Consider the following 20,605-nt stretch of genomic DNA (forward strand, 5'->3'; position numbering starts at 1 on the left):
ATTAACACGACTCTGGCATATTTCTCTAGTTTTTTCCACCTTTAGCAACATGAAATTTTTAAATCTCAATTTTCCTCCATCAATGTAAAAATTCACACAAATCTTTGTAATAGTAAGCCAAGAAATTATCAATGAAAGAAAACGTTCATTCATTTGCAATAAATACCTAATTGCTTTGTCACTTGGCCACTATTATCTTGACAACTTTCTGTTTACATCAACTTACCCGCATCCATTGCTCAGTTTCCAACAGCGTGTCCCCAGGCTGAAGGAGTAGCTTCACTTTACGCCTTAGGATGTTGTCGTCCGGGGCTAACGCATGCGCGGTGAGAGCGCTTCGCACGTCAGTGGTCTGTTGGCGGGCGAACATCCCGAAGGACTTGTCCCGCTCCAGCTGCGATTAATATTTATGTAAAAGTACTGTACGCGTGGAAATATTAAATGGGTTACGGCCCATTAATGTATAAGTGTAGATCTGTTTAGAAGTTGGTATAATTTTTACTGTAGATGCCATCTAAATAAAACTAGTTTTTAGTAAACATAAAAAATATGATGTACATGCAATACCTCAATGTTCAGTATTTTAATTTATTATAATTATACTATAATACATAGAGCGTAAAGAAACAGAAAGCTTCAGAAACGTTAGACAACGACGGCATAACCACACATTATCATAATTACGTTTGCCACCACGAATCTTACAAAATATGGTGAGATGAGATTTTCTACTAGACACTTTGAATTTGGCTCAGCAGAAATCCAACTCCTCCTGATAGTGAGTGGAGTAGAGAACAGATAGTCTCTCACGAGAGATTACCTCTCGCTCGTCGACTTATGCCGGCCTGTTTGACACAGGATATCCAGCTGATTCCGGAACGCGATTTCTACGCGATTTCTACGCGAGTCATTATGGCATTCTTATCACCTATACAGTGGTCGTTATCTGAGCAGTTACAATATACCGTACCATCAGTTCTCATCATTTTTTTTTTCGTAATGATTTACTAAGTAGATTTATTTTCACAAAATAAGTTATACATTATTTTGTTTCTCATTAGGTGAGGGGGGTCCGCTATGTGGGCCGTAACAGTAAAACATTGTTGCATTACATCAAATCAAAATGAAAAAGAATAGCATAACCGTTCACGGTTCACTGATTCTGGTGTTTAATTAATTTTATCATGGCCCTTGCACGGACCGCACCCGTCACGGAAACGCTCCGTCAATCACTCATAAAGAACCGTACAATTACCTTCCATAAACTATAAATTTATTCAGAAAAGCGTCTTACTATGTGCAAATTAACATTTTTTGTCTTGTCGGGCACGAAACCTATGAGGCCATATTTTAGTTATTTTATGGTATATAGAAGACATGTTTTATAGCCCACGCAGTAATTCGCCCCCACCCTCTCCTCGAATTATCATATAAGGCTCACATAATCATGCTAGGTTAACCATACCTTCATAGATAAGCCTTTGCTATCTCCAGTAAGCTCGCTCCACGTGGCGCTGGCCCTCTGTTCGCAGTGGTCTACATAGTCCAACTCCACAAGGTCCACGAGAGAGAGAAGCCATCTTCTATCGTCTGCGCTCGAAGACGTCCCGCATAGAGGAAAGAACAGAGAGTAGAAAAGCGGGTACAGCGCGATTATGAGCTTCATGTTTAACCTGGGGAAGAAATGCCTCTTATTTAGAAGGTTCTGGAAGATTTTCCATATAAAATTACTGCAAGAAAATATTAAACCTAGCTTTTTTAATAATAATTAAAGGAGAAGAGCAAAGCAAAATGTAATTAAATGCAATTTTCACCGATGCACCGCTAGAGGTCTAACTTAAAATACAAACTCAATTTTATCCCGGAAAAAATTTCACGCAAGCAGAGCCGAGAGCACTGGCTAGTACTTATTAATTACACCATGTTATAAATATACGGGATATTACTACACTTACAGTATTACGAACCATGTCGAAAACCATATCTATTTATAATGAGCCCCTCAACACGGAATGAAAATGTTAACAATCTCGCAGTAATTAACCGTTCCAGGTGGGTAAAAAGAACAGTCACCAGTACTGATCCTGAACTACTAATTGAAAACTTGAATTAATGAGAACGTGCCTTTTGAAAATATTACATGCTGGCTAAGTAAGTGGATTAATATTTAAGATGGTTCGTGTTCGCGTAGTGTTCATAGCGTCTGAGCTAAAAATATTTATAAGACTTCTAATTAAAGGATAGTTGGATAGATTCTTATATAATGTTGTAGAGTAAAGGTGACGAACCGATGGCACGCCTGCCAAAGGTGGCATGTGACGAAATAATTCGGGCAAGCCTTTTTTTTATTGCTTTGAATGACGAGACGAGCTCGCTGTTCGCCTGATGGTAAGCGATACGACCGCCAATAAACACAATCCAACACCTTGAATTACAAAGTATTGTGGTATTCCACTGCGCTTGCCATTCCGAGACATGAGATATTAAGTCTTATTATGTCCAGTAGTTACACTGGCTACAATGTCCTTCAAATCGGAAAACACTGCTGCTTGGCGGCAATAATAGACATTGTGGTGGTACCTACTCAGGCAGACTCACATATTATGGGAGACCTACCACCAGTAGTCTATCATAATTAATGCCGAATGTATATACCTCTGGTATTGTATAATTTTAATCGCATGTAGAGTTCTTTTTTTTATTTCATTATCATCGTAGTAATGTTTCTGCAAAGATAGGCTAGTTGGGATCCTAAATGGTACGCTACAGGCTTTTATTATTTTTCAATTTATAATTAATAATGACAAGTTAATTCACAAAGGTGCGCCATCCCTGTTGTAGAGTAATTCAATGACACCAAATGTCTACATACGCTAGTAATTCAATTAACAAAATAATAGGTTACCGGAGAAAAGTCTAGATACTATAATTGAAACGAGGTTTTCCTTCTAATATTGCATGGGAGCAATTTGTTAGGGCCGTATATTTGTGGAGAATATTGAAAAATACTACGTCTTTAGTGCTAGACTTGTTATTTATACGACAGTGCACTTTAAATATAAAATTTTATTCGGAAAAAGAAATATACAACATAAGCTTTTTCATACTTAAACGCGTCTAAAACAATTAAGTGACCAACTCCGTATACGCTTACAATGATTATCTCATCTCATAGGAATATTTTAAACTATAAAACATAATCACAATTTTAAACATAATCACATATGCCTCTATCCCCGAAGGGATAGGCAGAAGTGATACTGAGCAGAGAAACCTAATATAACTTTGCTTGACCAAATTCAACCTGATACCACAGAACAGTTATCGCACAACGCACGCAATATATTTACGCCACTAAACACAGTCGAGATATATAATACGGTTTTATTATGTTTAAATAACAAAATTATTTATTTAAATCATTTAACCTACGCTGAAATAAGAAATTATTATTATTATTTAACAAAAGGCATAATACAGAATACAATCATAATTAACAATAGTTAAGCACTACATTACATTAAGATTAGATTGTCTTCCTTAAACCTATGCCTTAATTGAAAATTAAACTACGAAAACGACTCCACAAGAAACAATTAACACAAAACATTTACATCTACTTTTACTTAAGAAAGTTATATAAACAAAAAGAATAATAAAAGAAATGATACAAAAAGAAAAACTGATTCCTCTTTTGTTGGTTAATTTTGGTCCGACACACAAATCAGCGGCAACAACAGGATTTTGCGTAAGAATACTAGATACGGAGTAATCCAGGACAATACGTCGCGAAGTGTCTGGCCCTATTCTTTGCACCGAAAATATTCGGGAATTGTACTTGTGTTAGAGATTTACATAACTATTATGCCATTGTCTAAATAAATAGGCAACAAACAAGTGGTGCTTCGTGCATAATTTTTTTGAGTCGTCTTTAATAATAATGATTTTAAATTCGGTAGTTTTCCATCCAGAGTAAATTAACGGCTAATATTGTTACTAAATATAACGTAAATATAAAGTAGATTAAATAGTAGGTGGGCGTTGAAAAAAAATATTCTCGTATTTTAAAAATGGCAATTAAAATTAAATGAAGCCTCTGAATGCGGCAGTAAATTTAACTTGTTATCTAGAAACTGAGTATGATAAATGTTTTCTACTCAGCAAAGTGAGTGCGAGTGATACTAAGTGCAATGAATTCTGAAAAAATATGGACCAGCACGTGACGCGTCTCCGAAAATATAGGAATAAAATAGTTTCAACGATTGCGCCTAATCAACTGTTAACGAATTAGAAGCCAACGTTTGTCATAAATTTACAAAACTTTGACGTGTTAAACCAACTGTGGACTTCGAAAGTAAATCTTATTCCTAACTTGGTAAAGACCGATGAGTAATTCTAAGCCACAAACCGGATCAACGTTATTTGCATTCATTTGGATAATGATCTACACACCGTTATGAAACCGGTATCACTACAAATTTTAATTTTTCATGATTTTTATTCCTGAAAAGGTAGGCAAAGCGCAATTAGTAGCTTAGCATTTGTAGTAAATTTAGACGAGACATAACTAGTAGTTAATTTTTTTTGGTAGAGAAAACGAAATTAATGATACCGTCCAGTAGTCCTCTCTAGGGCATAAGAGAGCTTGTGCGGGCACCAGAGGCGAAGATCGTCCATATTATAACCGCTACTATCCCTGTGCAACGCCGTCTTGCGGCCTATCACTTTTAATTGTAGGGACTCCGAGGATCCACACCGAAGGACGTCCTAAAAATCTACGGCATTGTTGTACTATTATAATTAGGATGAGGTCGCTCGATGTACGAAGGTACAAAAGCCCCAGTCATAGTACTCCAATGCGTTCCTGCAACCCTTGATGGCCCCTATTAGTCACCTCTTACGACAGGCAAGGTTTACCGTTGTAGAATTCTGCAAACGCAGGGTGAACTCCTACTTGACCTAGAAAATGATTGGGATTCCTAAAACTTAATTATTTTAAATATATTTCCAGATACATTTAGAAGCAGATAAAGTGAAATATACCAAACTTTATAATACATCTGACATATTGGTGGTTCAACTTGATGTGCTGATTTATAAGCAATTTCAAGATATTGGTTCGAACACTGCATATAATGATATTTCGATGGAAACTGGATGCGATATTGTGGTAAGAGAAAGTATTGCATACATAAGTGGTTTGACTCGCAGAAATAGTAATATGATTAGATATTAATTTTAAAATGCACGACTGAATAACGGGTCGAGCAAATTGCTCGAATGGAGACTGCCGCGGCTGTCTGTTAGCAGTTGCAATACCACAAAAATCTTTGAATTACAAAGCGCGGCAGGACAGACAGACACATCGCAGAACGTATTATATCTTAAGATGCCATAGATAATAAGAACTAAAAATGCCCATTAATTTCACTGGTTGAAGTATACGAATCAAAAAGCAATAAGACTTGCACATTGCTGCGTAGTAGCAGATATAAACAGAGGTGGTAAAGAGGTAGTTCCTAAAGCATATTGCCATTATTTTAAATAAAACAATAATTCTAATTTAATTTAGATGCACTCAAATATGTTTTTATTACATCTTTAAATAACGAGACGAGCTTGCCGTTCGCCTGATGGTACGACCGCCCACAAACAGTAGAAACACCATCCAACACCCTGAATTACTAAGTATTGTTTGGTATTCCACTGCGCTCGGCATCCTGAGACATGAGATGTTAAGTCTTATTATGTCCAGTAGATACACAGGCTACAATGCCCTTTAAACCGGAACACAACAATGACTACACACTGCTGCTTTGCGGCAGAAATAGACATTGCGGTGGTACCTACCCAGGCGGACTCTCACATATGAGAGACCTACCACCAGTGAATATGTTAAATAACTTTATTTATGTATGTGATGCTAGATGGTTGGTGTTTATAATATTATTTAGATTATTTTCCATTACCGCACTTTCTAATTGTGTTCGACCCATAATATTGTTTATCAAATATTGCAATGCCTTTGTTTCTTATTTACAAGCAATTAATGTTAAATTGATGTTAATACAATGTACAAATGGTTTTGTACATAATATAGCATGTTATCTTTTTAACAAAAAGGCTTTCCGAGGACGTTTAAATCAATGATTTAAATATATTTATCAATAATTATTAGTAAAAAATTTATATCTTACTATTTTGAGTTTAGCTATTCAAAGTTTGGTATAAAATTTTGAATAATTATAATTAACTTCTGAAAAATAGTGATTACGCGCAAAAAAAGCCAATTAAATTAATGAAAGTCTAAAACATAATTACTTTTTACAACAGCCGTAGAATACTAAATTTCTGTCAACCAGACATGCCAACTTTAATTTCCTAATCAAAATTTAAAACGCGCTTCGTTATCATAAAAACATAATGGGAAAGACTTGCGCGAACCGGATTAATTTCGATGATTTATACCATCTTTTCATTTTTGAGTCGTATCAATTATCTTAGCAATAAGCGGGACCCTAAATGGGGGTCCGATGAAAGAAGCGGATTTTTTATACGACCTGGCCATTCATCCTTGGCCGAAAGGGTCGACGATAAAAAAGAAAATTAAAGAGCTAGCATTCATAAAACGATTGTTGCTTTCATTCCGGAACTTTCTTTCAACTGAGATATTAAAACTACATCAAGTGTGAGAAGATGCAAATGCCTTTTTATACAAACTCCACTCTCGAGTTATGATTGTGAGTGCTTAAATGAAATTTCAAATTCAGTTCGTGCGTTTATACGCTCCTTTGTGTGTTATGTATTCTGAATGGAAATTATTTTGTAGTTTGGTAAGTCAACTTTTCATGTTTAACAGACTGTGTTTTTTGTTCCTATTTTTTGCATGTTCCTGGATAATGAAACTGTTGGAATTAAAATTGGGAACTTTTTCATTTCGTAAAAACGCACGATGAAAGTAATTAACACGTTTACGATATCAAAGTACTTCGTGTACAGTAAAAGCTTTCATGTGCTTGCTTGTGAGGTATTAGGAAGAACGTGACATTATTTATTTTCAAATTTGATACATTTTATTAGGTTATATTTAGTTTCCAAGCTGAGCGTTTCAATACTGTTTGAGGCGGCACACTAAAATTTAAACAACGGATAAAAAGTGTCACAATATAATGTTTTGTAATATATCAGGCTAGAGGAACGTCCCGTTCTTCAGTTGCTTAAAAAATTAAAGTGGCGCCTTGTTTGCCTGTTCCTAACTTTTTCTACGCGCATTCTATTTATACATGTCCATTTTTCCTACACGCTTACCCATACATATTTGACGTTGAAATGCATATTGCATTCTCCCAACATTATTTAAATGGACAAAGCAAAACTAGACAATATGGTCATCCAACATTTATTTGGAAACAAAAAAAATTTGCCATGCAGCTCGCAAAATCTCAGTACATATTTTTATTTTAAAAGTTTTGGTCACGAATGTTTCTGCGTGGGCATTTTGGGCATATAATTTTAAACCCCATTGCAATTGACTGATTCTAGCATGACAGCGCATTGCAGCAAGACAGAGTTGCAACTTTACACTAGTCAAAATGTTTCTTTAGTTGACTTATGTGGTGTCATTGTATGTAATATTAGGCTCAGTATGGGACATCTTGCCAGGATTTTTCGCGATAGCACTGACAGAGTTACCCTTCTGGCATAGCACATTGAAGATGACCAATAACGTCAGGTAAGTCTTCAGTTTGTCTTGTCTTGCATTCTTAGTATCTCAATTTTAAAACTGATCATTACATTTTATATAACTATTGAAGTATTCTGTTTTATGAACTATAGTTTTGTAAATGTGATCAGAATGGCACATAAAAAATATTTTAATTAATATGTAAACGTATTATAATGATTACATCAATGTATCCTGCGCCAAATGCTTCTTTTTTACTCAGTAATGAATTAAATTCTGAAGTTCTACGCCTTTGCCCAAGTATTAAAGTATCCGTTGATTCTGCAGAACATTTTCCAGCTCATCCATTAAATCTTGAAAAAGTACCTTATCTGGCGACGCTCCAATTGCAATATCAGGAAAGCCTTTAACGACACCTCCAGTAATAGTAAACGATTCAATTATATTTATATAGTTTCGCGTAAAAAGAACTAAACTATTTTATTCAATTATCCAAGTTTACCAATCGCATAGATTAACTTGTTTCAGAATTCAAATTAGTCATAAAAACATTGCCACATAAAAATAAACCTTATTAAAATAATGCTGTCATTTATAATTCTATGCAGACATCAAGTTGACGCGTTTTGGACATTAAAGGGATGGTTGTGGTGTCAAATGAACGCTGTTTTAAACGAACTTGGGGTCTATCGCACACAAATTTGTTCACCCCAAGAAGTCACCCCTTATCTTTTGACATATCAACCGGCACAAAATGGGTTTCAGAAATAAAATATTGATGAGAGAAAACAAATAATTTAAAACAAATTAAGTCGAAGTTTGTGTTACGTTGTATTTGTTATGACAACACAGTCGTTAATGGTGTAACAAATCTCCAAAAATTTCAGCGCTAGACATTACATGATCTATAGCAAACATCAATTCTCATTTCTCAGACACTTTTTAGGTGTATCGTGTGATGTCTTGTTCAAGTATGGATGAAAAGTATGTAATGTTGAAGGTAGTATAAACATCCAGTTATTATGATAATTTCTTAATTCATAGTCTCTGATGATTTTAGTTAACCTATTTACTTGATCGCCTTCATAATTGCGGCACAGTTTTTAAAACTGGTTCCAAAACAAACAACAGAATAAACAAATATTTGGAGAAATATAAATAAAATTTACCATAAAATAAGATTTTTAAAGTTAGTATAAAAGGTGTAGTAAAAATGTAAAGAATACTAATCCTGCTAAGTGTCAAGCTACATTCGCCCTAATGGTTCTGTATACGGAACAGAGTTGCCGATATCAAGATTAATAAATTATGGTCTACTAGAAAGGTGGATTGTAACGGGGGATGAAATAACGACGACCACTCTTATTATTAGAAACGCAACCACTAAGCTATCGCTTGTTTTTGTGTGGACCAATGATAAAGTCCGACTGTACTATTCATGGTTAAGCCAAAACTATCAACAGCATGGCTCTTACATATATTCTTATTAGCTGTCGTTGGCGTCTTAATTAGGATGGGATAAAAAGTAGCCCGTCCTTCCCAAAGTCTTAAACTATAAGTACAATAGTTAGAAGTGTCCATGCCATATTTTATCAAAATCCGTTCGGAAGTTTTTTAGTTTTTCGAGTTCAGAAAAACAGACAGGTGTGGTGGGTGAAATTTGTTTTATAATGTACATAAGTATTATTACACATATTTTTCTACCGTACGGTGATGTTCATATATAAGGTAATGCAACCTGAACTCTACACAAACCTTTTCCTATCAACGTAAAATAAGTAAGTTACATTCGTTTCCACTTCGCTAATGTATTCTTTTGTGAAACTTTTGGAATATGTGAGACAGAGTAATGACAATCCCTCGAGAAATTGTGCATTTGCAAGTATACCTAGAAAACGTACTATAAAATTTAATATCATAGTGAACATTAAAATTTACTGAGAATATGTGTTTTTATATGCTTGATAATGTTAAGTATATTGCGAGAAAAATAAAAAGGATTTACGTAAAGAAAAAACTAAAAGTTCTTTGAATAATCTTATTTTCAAATCACATGAATAATAAAGAACCCAGAGAACATTATTTGACTAGTTGATCAAAACAGAGTAGTACATGAAGGGACCTCTTAACGAGATGAGAAATGTAATTTAGATAATTTACTATGAGCTGATGTAAAAATAGGTCAAGTCAAAGCCAACACATTTTTATAAAGACAATCTGCTCATTTTATTATTATCCTTAATCATATTCAGCGTCATCCAATTTTCCATGCGAAAATCTAAAAGGCCTTAATTTTCCTACTTAACATGACATTGTTAAAATGACTGTTATTCCAAGTTGCTGAGCCACGGCTACAATATGCGGGCCACGTATTATCTCCAATTACTTTCTTCAGTCGGGTAGACGCGGGCTTTGCCGCGGCTTTGCAAGACCGTACGGGAAATTATTGTTAGAACTTTTCCAATTTTTTTGAGGAAATTGAAAGATCATTTTCAGATTTTTTTGTTTGCTTTGTGAGACATGTGATTGCAGGTGGGTTATAGGAACTTTGTACCACGCCCAATACAAACTTTTACTCACATAGCTATAGCATAATATTTACTCCACTGTGATTTTTTTACCTGGATGCAGTTTTGTAGCCGATCGAAATTCTTTAAACTCTTCTCTAATTTTATTTCTTTTTATCATATGGAATTCTATACAAACATTTATTGACGCAATAATCTTAAATAGCCTCCAAATATGTTGCCTTCAAGTTCAACCAACAATAGTGTGTACACGTTCAACTATAAGACCTATCATAAAGTTATCCTCGTATTTAATACAAGATGTATTAAAAAATAAATCTTTTATTTGTATAAAGAAAGAACATCTCTAGTTTTGTATTTCGTTATTACTTTATAAAACGCTGCTTGCATCTTAATTAAACTGCACAAACAAACGAACCAGGTAGACGTTGGCCTGTTTCAGAAGTCAATCTTACTGGGTCGGGTTTTGTGTTACGGTACAGTGAACTACCAACTTTTTAATACTTGGCCATACTTTCCAGAATTCTTGTTTTATAATGGAGGACGACTTTTTCTATTTAATGTTTGTTTTTATTAAAATGGTCACGCGAGGTTAGGTTAAAAATGTTTTATACCATATTCATCGTATTTATGCTATTGATTATTATTAATACTATATACAGATATTATTTACCCAACATTGCAAATATAGTTTTGCTCATCAAACATAAATCTGAATTTAAATTTAAAATTTCATCCCATAACCAACCACGGAATTGTCAATAGAAGTTTCAACCCTCGAAAACAAAATTAAATACAACAAATTTGATAACTAACCCAAATCCCAGAAGTCGCCCCACTCGCAAATATTTCCCAAACATTTAACATTGTGTCAATAACAGAGAATATTTACCATGAAAGGATTTGATGTTGAGCCTAGTAAACAACTTTTAAAGTATTTCGTTCGCTTGTTTATCAGGCTGTTATTTACTTTAGGAGTGATTAAAGACAAACGGTATTTGTTTTTGTAGTACCTACATAAATATCTTTTTATTTTGAATTTATATAAAACAATTCGATGAATCTGCTTCTCTGAGAGTCCTTTGAAATGAACATCTTTATATGCTGCGCGTAGCGGCAATAACGAGGCATCACGTATGCCATCAAACTGTTCTACAGTTCAATTCCCACGAAGATGAGGGTTTCTAAACATTTTAATACGAGATAGATACTAGATCATTTTTTTTAATAGACAGGGAATGACAAGATGACGAGCTGCTCACCCGATGATAAGGCTCGAGAATGCTGGTAAACTGTAGCAGCATCAGAGCATTGGTTAACAAAAGATAAAACGATAAAACCTTGTTATACCCAGCAATTATATTGAACATATAAATACCCAAGAACTACCCAATGTCTACCAAGTTATTTTCCTGTAACAACCTGATTATTAAAAGGTAAATACAGCGAATGCAGAATGATACGCTAAAGAAAGAAAATGTGAAAAAAAATATGCCAATAAACCTGATTATTAGTCAAAGTGAAGGAGATTTAAAATACAATATTTACCCGTCACTTTCGCTTGGTGCGGAACTAACAAAGGGACGAGACATTGACCGTTAAGGCCCTACAGAATGCGGAATGCCCATTTAACTGTATCTTTATCGTTTCGCCGTGACGGTATTGTTGAGATATTTCACGAAGTATATTTTCGACGCGCTTTCCCTTTAGTGTCTTTATTGGACGAGACTTGGATGTATTGTATAGATAAAGGTTGATATAGTTGTAAGATTTTTTTTGTGGTAGTCTGTTTCGAGGTTTAAATACTGATGAGTGGATCCATTCGCCGTGGTTATGATTTACATGAAAAAGCTTGAAATCGTTTTCACCAGACCAATGACCCATCAGTCATCACGAGCTTACGATTAGTATCCAATATTAGCAAGAACAAAGACATTTAATTCTTGCAATAATATAGATAAAATAGCGATATAAACAAAATAAATTGTGTCATTGTGCCCTAACATAATCATTCATAAAGCTAATTTACACGGCCTGAGTACTAGACGCGAATCAAGCATAACATGTAGACCCGTCCTAAACCCCAGAACCTTTAAGATTGATGGCTTGATTAACAAGTCAAGCCCAAATCTAATTAATGTTGTAGACACGGTATTAAATTATATTTGCACCAGACTTGCAACATGAGTTCATTGTTGACTTGATGTGTAAACAGCGCTGCTTCGAACTTGCTCTTAGTGTGTAATGTTTTGGGGTTAGCAGAGATACAACGAGCGTACATTTCGCTGATTTGTGGATTCTATCCGTCTCGATGTCAAGCAGAAATTAAGTTGCAAGCAAATGAAGATAAATATGACCTATAGCTTTATTTGGTTAGGAATTCAACCTATTTCAATCCGCATTACTGTATAGATATTTGTTTATATTTGGTTTTACTTACCCTTTAATATGACGCTACTATCTATCTATATGCTATGTTTGAAACTATTGATTTCTTTCCAGAAAATTATATTACTGATATAGGTACATAATTTAATTGTTATATAAGTTACTTTTGTAAAAGGATACATGTTAGCGACAGTAGTAGCTAGTAAAATACATTTCACTTTAGGCTAATTAACGACATGTAAGTAGCTTATTCGATCAATTGTAATTGGAAGTTTAATTAAAACAATGAGACTGCCCATAAATTTATTGACGTGGGTATTTTCATTTCCATTTGGAATACAGATTTTATTCTGAAATAGTCTAGACGTGTTACATGACGGAATTTTTCTGTAATGGTAGGTTATTTGTAGATTTTGTTAATAGTTTTTGAAGATACTAATTATCGCCTTTTGGTGTAGTTATAACTAAGGACCGGTAGTTCTAGAGTCCTATTTCCTGGTCCAGAAACAGTATGTTTTAAAACCATTGAGTGATCTAGCTATAATAGATAGTAGGCAGGCATTTGGTATATAACATTAAGGTCAAAGAGTACCCAAATTGACTCTCTCTTACAAGAGCTATCTCGTAGTTGCGCTTTTATCTTAATACATAATAATAAACTTTACAGGTATTATTTCACATGATTATATTTTTACGATATAATCTTACCGACCGACCTTATTGATACCTATACAGACTCCTATTAAATACATTTTATTTCCCCAATAAAATATACCTTATTGCAATAAACAAAAGCCCTAACACGAAAATAAACCGTGACCTATAATTCTAGTGTTTAAATTAAGACACAATACTATAGAAATTCTAATCGCTTCAATAAACAGTTGCACCCAAGTTAACGGCCTGTAGACGGATTACGACTGAGCCAAACATTTTTCTCATCAAATGATCGTCTGGATTCTGAATTAATTGGAATTTGGTGCCTATTTGTTTCAAGGGTAGATTGGGTGGATAATCCTGATGGAATTGTGATTGAGATTTTATTGTGTAATAATATATGTAATATCATCCATGTATTATGTACTGTCTCACTGCTGGCCATGGGCCTCCTGTACACAATGTATTGTAACGTACTGGAATTTGAACCCTGGACCCATCAACAGCCTTTTTGCGTTGCCAGTAGACTAAGGCGACTTATAAAAGATACCTGACCGCAAATTTCATCCGGGTTTTCTAGATGTCGAAACATGGAACCAGACTTTAATTTTTAATCGAGGCCAACCTATTCAGGCTGTTAACAATTAACACCTTGGCTTAAAAACATTTCTAACATTTAAAGCTATGATACCAAAATTTTTGAATATAAGTTTTACATTATAATTTAAGGTAACTGTTTTAAATTCACATATCGGCCGTTCAATCAATCGGCAGGCGGTATTGACACAAACTCCAAAGTTTTATAATTAAAACAGATTTTAACGGAAAAACTTTTCACCCGTCCCATGTGTAAATCCAGTTTTCGAACATGTTAAAATAAATCGCTTTACATTATTGAAAAATATTTAAACCTAAACAAACTTTGTACATGATATTCTGCGCCAATAAAATTATGAAGGAAAATCCGTTTTACTGTTTTGATATTTTTGGAAATAAAATGCACGTGGAAGGCAAGAAAGAATGGAAATAAAAATATGTCATAAAAGTAACACTTAAAAATCTTACATTAAAGATAATGGCTTAATGTCTATAATATGACGGTGTTACGATACATTTTATATCCGTCCGGCTAGCGACCACCGTGCACAAGGTGTTAAAACCTGCCATAGTGATCCACGTCAGTGTTTCGTCTTCCGGGATCTCCCTGGCTATAACTGGTTCCAACAGGCCGGCATAATTGTATTGACTGCCGAGGGATAATCAATCATCTTTCCACATTCTATTGGACCCCACTCTGGTTACCATCAGTTGCAGTGGGGTCATTTTGTAATGCCAGTACAAAAAATAATATATTATCTTAAATAATGCTCAATTCAATAATTTTTTATATAATAACAAATAATTTTGTATAAATAAAAAAGGCATAAAATTTAAGACTCCCGGCCATATTTCTAAAACAACAATGGGATAGCGAAACGCATACAAAGGAAAATAAAATAACGCAAAGAAAGGCATAGAGGAAGGTTTTGCAAGAATATCGGGGTCAAAGGGTTTTGCATAAATAGAGAAAATATTTCTTTATTTACTGCTTTTGCTGTACGACTGCTTTCAATGAGGAAAATTCTATGAATGGCAAAAAACGAATTGCAACTATAAACATGATCACACGCTTTCTATGATTCTAAACATCTACATATGATTCAAGCTAAAGAAAGAAAAGTACCAGTATATCAAATCAAACACCAAATCAACTTCTACAACTCGCATCTTGAATATTTTAACGAAGTCTGAGAAGCGTTATGAAAGTACAGGTCGCAATCCTTTCCTGCTAGGTCACCGAGCCATGAAATATGCATGGCGTTCGATGCACACCGATTTCAATTTCAGATTGGTGCATCACCAACGTAATGTGCGGCCAAGATGGCGGCGCACCACGTGATTATGCTTCGATAGATGCGATGAATCAGCATATTTGGGATAAGGCGGTCCGTGTTATAATGATGTAGGGATTTCGTCTCGTAAAGGTTGGTGCACTGGTGCTCAAGCCTATGTATCAAGAGCTTTAGGTTTAGATAGTTTAGGTCTTTTATAGGAGAGCTGCCAAATTTACAAATTGGTTTACTGATTGTAAAACTAATTATCACCACCGTCAATATACTAATCGACAATACCAAAGAAATTATAGGTGTCCTTAAAGTATATTTTAGTATTGTAAGAAACGTGTGAGTGTAAACAGGCTACTTGTATTTTTAAACTATACTGACTGCAGACATTTATATACTGCCATACGTTACTTGGAAGCCGCAAAATTCAACGTTAAAACCAACAAGAGTACAGAAATTAATTAATTAAACGACGGGGCTTGTATATGCTATGCTACTAACAAGACACGAGCCAATTTTGAGCATTTCTCCTGTTGTAACCTGTCTTCTGCTATTGTAGTAATTGTTTATTTGTTCAAAAAATGACGATGAGGACTATAACTGACGAAACATCAATATTTTCTAATTGAACATTTTAATAGTGTCATATCTATACTAATAAAACTGAAAGGTTTGCTTGTTTAAATATGCTTATTACAGGAACTACTAAATCGATTTTGAAAAATGTTAAACTAATAAGAAGCTGCATTACTCCTGAGTGTTATAGGCTAATTTATACCCGGTGAAAATATTTATACTGGAAAACTTTTTTCACGATAGCGAAGTCGCAGGCAAAAGCTATTATAATTATATAATACCGTTTGCATTTAAGCTATATTTAACGACATTTACTGAATTAAAAAAAGAAGGATTTAATTCTAGAGTATCTTAAAGAATAACTTGGTATAAACATGTAGTTACATCTGATACTAAACAGAGTCAATGAAGTCATACATAATTACACGGCTTGTATGAAATGCGGTACTTAACTTGATACGCAGGAATACAAGCTGAAAGGTACTAAATATTTTAGGGTTCCTACGTCTCGCAAAAGGGCATTCACCCGTAAAGAGCTGTTATCTACGTATGAACACGAGGTTTTATTACTAGTGTACTGTTATCAAAACTAACTTTTCGACAATGTTTATCTGAAATATGAATGTGCATACGACAGTATGAATAATTTTAAGTAGTAAAGAGTGCTTTACCCAAAAAAAGACCTAGAAGGAGACCAGAAACTACATGGGCGAATGTTCCAACACGACATGGTAGCATGCAATATTACCGATGACGACGTCATGAATAGAGCAAAGTGGAAGAAAAATGTAAAGAAGACTGACCTTACATCACGTGGGAAGATTATTCAGGAAGAGCGAGAGAGTAAAGAGTGTTTTATTGGCCTAGTGGCAGCACACTGAGGAGTATGGTTAGAATATTTAAGTTCCAAAATACGTCAATTGCTTGAAATTAGAATTACACGAGTGCAAAACTGTAATTTAAATACTAACACTCAAATACTAGTGCAGGGCCCTTATTCTGTATGTCACTGTAAACGCGTAACGCGACCATGTCGCCTTATCTTCGTGAAATTTGCGTGAAATGGTATTCTGTATGCCAATTTCTATTGTCTTTAACGTGACGCGGTACGTTACGTACTTGTTAGGCTCTGTCAAAATAACGTGTGGCATAGAGAATAAGGCCCCAGAACTGTAATTCTACTTGTGTAACGTGAGCGTTTTTGACATACAAGAGACTACTTAAAACAAATTCATAACTATAACTACTAAAGTTTATCCTTACGGCCTCTAGTTAGTTCATTAATCTCATTTTCGCCCCTGGTGCTCGACGTGCGAAATATTTTATGTGTGAGGGCAATGACCGACTATAACCGAGTTTCACGCACTTCCAAGGCCTTTAGGGGAGTTATAAAGGGATACGGTTCAGATTTACAAAAATATTCGATGCAACTAAAATTATGTCTATTGCGATGACGAATTGTTCATGCAACTCGACTCCTGCCGGCTTCCCTTTCATAATTTATGCCAAATCTAAATTTCTTTAGAATGATTTGCACACCGCATTTATGCTCTATAAGTATCCCTAAGTTTTGTCGGGTTCCCTTTTGGAAAATTTCATCCTTCGCCACTGGTCTATTGGGTATATTTTTCCATAGCATTTTTAGTATGGAATGAGCTTATACCAGCTTTGTTGATATCGGATTACACAAAATCTTCAAAACTCAAGGATGTTAAGGAAAAAATATCGCAACAGTAATTACATACATAATATGGCAATTACATAAAATCGCATGTATTGTTACAACCTGTTTTTACTAGAACATTATTTACTTCAATATTGGCTGGCAATAAATTCTATCATTATCTGATCAGACTCCAATAAAACTAAACAGAGCCCTAAATTATAAATGAGGGAAGTTGTGACGTTAAGTCAATAGTACTCCAATCATTCGCAACCCTTTTGAAATGAAAATTTGTAACTTTATGAGTTATTTGAGTTTGTCCTTTTTGCGTCAACAAACAGTCGATAATTTGAATTAACGATGATGGATGCGACTTTTATAACTAAATTGATTTTGTCTTTATAGTGAATAGTAGGCAAATGAAAGTAGCCTGATGGTAACTTATTACCAGCGCTCATGAACTCTCACGTTGCCAAAAAGATAGGAAAGAGAATGAAAGCTTTCCCGTTCTGTTAGTTGATATAAGAATATTACGTACTAAAATTCCGATTCTGATGCGTCAGATATCTTCTTCATATAACACTACATAGAATTCAAACTTCACAATACGGAGCTCACAGAGAGAATATAATAAAAAATGTATAAGACAAATTAAAATACAGTCAATTCAGCATTGCCGCAAACTCAGCTACAAACCAGAACACATATCACCAATCAAACTTGAAACTCGAAGGTAATTTTATCTCACGTTCGGTAAAGTTCGTAAACAAGCGTCGACCGAAATAAGTTCCAACCTCAGCGAGTGAATACGAGTTATAGAGTTCATTCGGGGTAATGAGTTGCGAACTCAGGTTACAGGTGACAATTTCAGTTTACGCATTCTGGGAGTCGTTTTGGGAGAAGTGTGTCAGATCTTTATGTCACTTCATTGGAAAGATGCAGTTACGCTGTGACAAAGTCCTACAACTACTGAAAAGTTAATCAAAAGCAACAAAATTTGGATTGTCTAATTATACAATAATAAAGCCGGCTGCCGAATTATCGCAATAGGTATTGACTATACGTATATTCATTTTAATTTCATTAACTATATTGGCGTTGAAAGTATTAGAAATCGAAACGAAAACTGGAACAGAAAATCATCTGAGTAACAAAAAGAGAATGACAGAGACGGCGAGTGGCGTCGATGGATAACAAATCTAAATTTTCTCTCATTCACAATGCGAGTGAAATGAACGTTCCGTGAAACATCGAGATCAGGTTTTACAAAGAACACGACAACGTTTTCGAATTCACAAATTACTGCATTGTTTCGCCTTGTATTGTGTTACCAATTAGAAATGTTGATTAACAATTTTTAATTGGAAAAAGGCATGTTGATCTTTGTTCTATATTTTGACAATTCGATGCGGTGAATGTATTTTTTTGCTGCGTTATTTTTTTTCGAATTTGATGATATTGAAGCGTTGAAATATTACCATATAGGAAAAAATATGGGGGTTTGTTTTTCTACAAATATTTTTTCCGGTATGATGGATGACAAATCGAACGTTACAAAGGATTATATATCACTACATAGTATAAAACAAAGTCGCTTTCTCTGTCCCTATGTCCCTTTGTATGCTTATATCTTTAATACTACGCAACGGATTTTGATGCGTTTTTTTTTAATAGATAGAGTGATTCAAGAGGAAGGTTTATATGTATAATAACATCCATTAAATAGTGGAGAAATACTGTTATTTTGTTATGCTATACCCGTGCGAAGCCAGAGCGGGCCGATTTTGTTTTTATATACAACGTTCACAGTTTTTCTGTAGTGTATTTAGTATCAGCATTGCACCCGTGCGAAGCCGGGGCGGGTCGCTAATATTATGTAAATATAGGAATGTGACAGAACGAAAAATTATAAATTCTCAAAGTTTATGTCTGTTTCAGTAAATTCAACTTTTGAAAAAGTATAGCCATTTAAAATTTTAAAGATATAAAATTTCGAGTGCTATTCTAATGTTTTATGAAAGCTGGCGGAATTTTCTGGATTACTGCAGAAAGGAAAAATAGACATTCTCGGGACTTTGGTCAAGGACTAAGTTTTCATTAGCTTTAAATACTGAGTACAGTCACTGGTCGGGTCGCTTTGTGTCTCCTTAACATGAGTTGCGTATGAATATAAAGAATCTGAGATACATTGCCTATTTTTGAGGAAAGTGAAGACATGATCCATTTTTTTCTTTTTTATTGCTTTGAATGTCGTGACGATTTTGCCGTTAGCCTGATGGTAAGCGATACGACCGCCCATAAATAGCAGAAACACCATCCAACACCTTCAATTGCACACTATTGTTTCGTATTTGACAGCGCTCGCTATCCTATGACATGAGATGTTAATTCTTATTATGTCTAGTTATTACACTAGATACAATGTCTGCAAACCGGAACCCCAACAGTGCACTACACACTGCTGATTTGCGGGAGAAACAAACATTGCGATGGTACCTACCTAAGGGGACTTTCACATATGAGAGATCTACCACCAGTGGGCATAGGGCATTTTGGAACAAAAGATGGAGGATGGATGGATGAACAAGGTTTTAATTTCAGTAATTATCTGCTTCTAATCTGCTGTAAATAACATATTATTCGAGTTCTTAATACACCATGGCTTTGCTTTACGCAGCATTTGCTTAATTAGAAGATACGTCAAGCCGCTTAGACTATACTAAGATTAAGTTGCTACTTATTGGAGTTCGCGATCACGTTACACCCACTAATACTTAGTAATCCTGTTGTTTCTTGCATCAATCGTGGATCTTGTTACAATACGCAGTTTACAAAGTAAATCTTCGGTAAGGATATAAATTGTAAAATGTTTTAGAAAGGATTTTGTATTATATTAGCTTTTGTTTGCGGCTCCGCCTGCGTGAAGTTTTTCCGGGATAAAAATTTGCCTATAGCACTCGGGAGTAATGTAGTTTCCTATTAGTGATAAAAATTTCAAAATCAGTGTAGTAGCTAGCTCCTGCGATTAGTGCATTCAAACAAACAAACTCTTCAGCTTTATAATATTTGTATAGATTAAAACAAGGGTCGTACCCAAGATACCTTTTGACCATCCTCAACGATAATAGAAAACAGAATAAATGATGATGTTCATGTTCCTTCTATTGCTCTTTGCTATATATTTTATTTACTGGTGGTAGGATATATTTTATTGGTAAGATATATT

The 20,605-nt window shown here is 34.7% G+C and overlaps 1 protein-coding gene across 2 annotated transcripts in view; it reads right to left on the minus strand.

Annotated features, from left to right (window-relative positions):
* LOC115450478 (angiotensin-converting enzyme-like) overlaps window positions 1–20,605 on the minus strand; it is a 219,965-nt gene that overhangs the window by 18,440 nt on the left and 180,920 nt on the right. For both annotated transcript variants that reach the window (XM_037441097.1, XM_037441098.1), the window contains 2 exons: window positions 1,466–1,673; window positions 227–394 (listed from right to left, as the gene is read on the minus strand). In XM_037441097.1, the coding sequence (XP_037296994.1) occupies window positions 227–394; window positions 1,466–1,666 (369 nt within the window). In that variant the 5' untranslated portion in view covers window positions 1,667–1,673. The remainder of the gene's footprint in view (window positions 1–226; window positions 395–1,465; window positions 1,674–20,605) is intronic.

This window comes from Manduca sexta, chromosome 21, assembly GCF_014839805.1.
Source record: "Manduca sexta isolate Smith_Timp_Sample1 chromosome 21, JHU_Msex_v1.0, whole genome shotgun sequence".
Lineage (NCBI taxonomy): Eukaryota > Metazoa > Arthropoda > Insecta > Lepidoptera > Sphingidae > Manduca > Manduca sexta.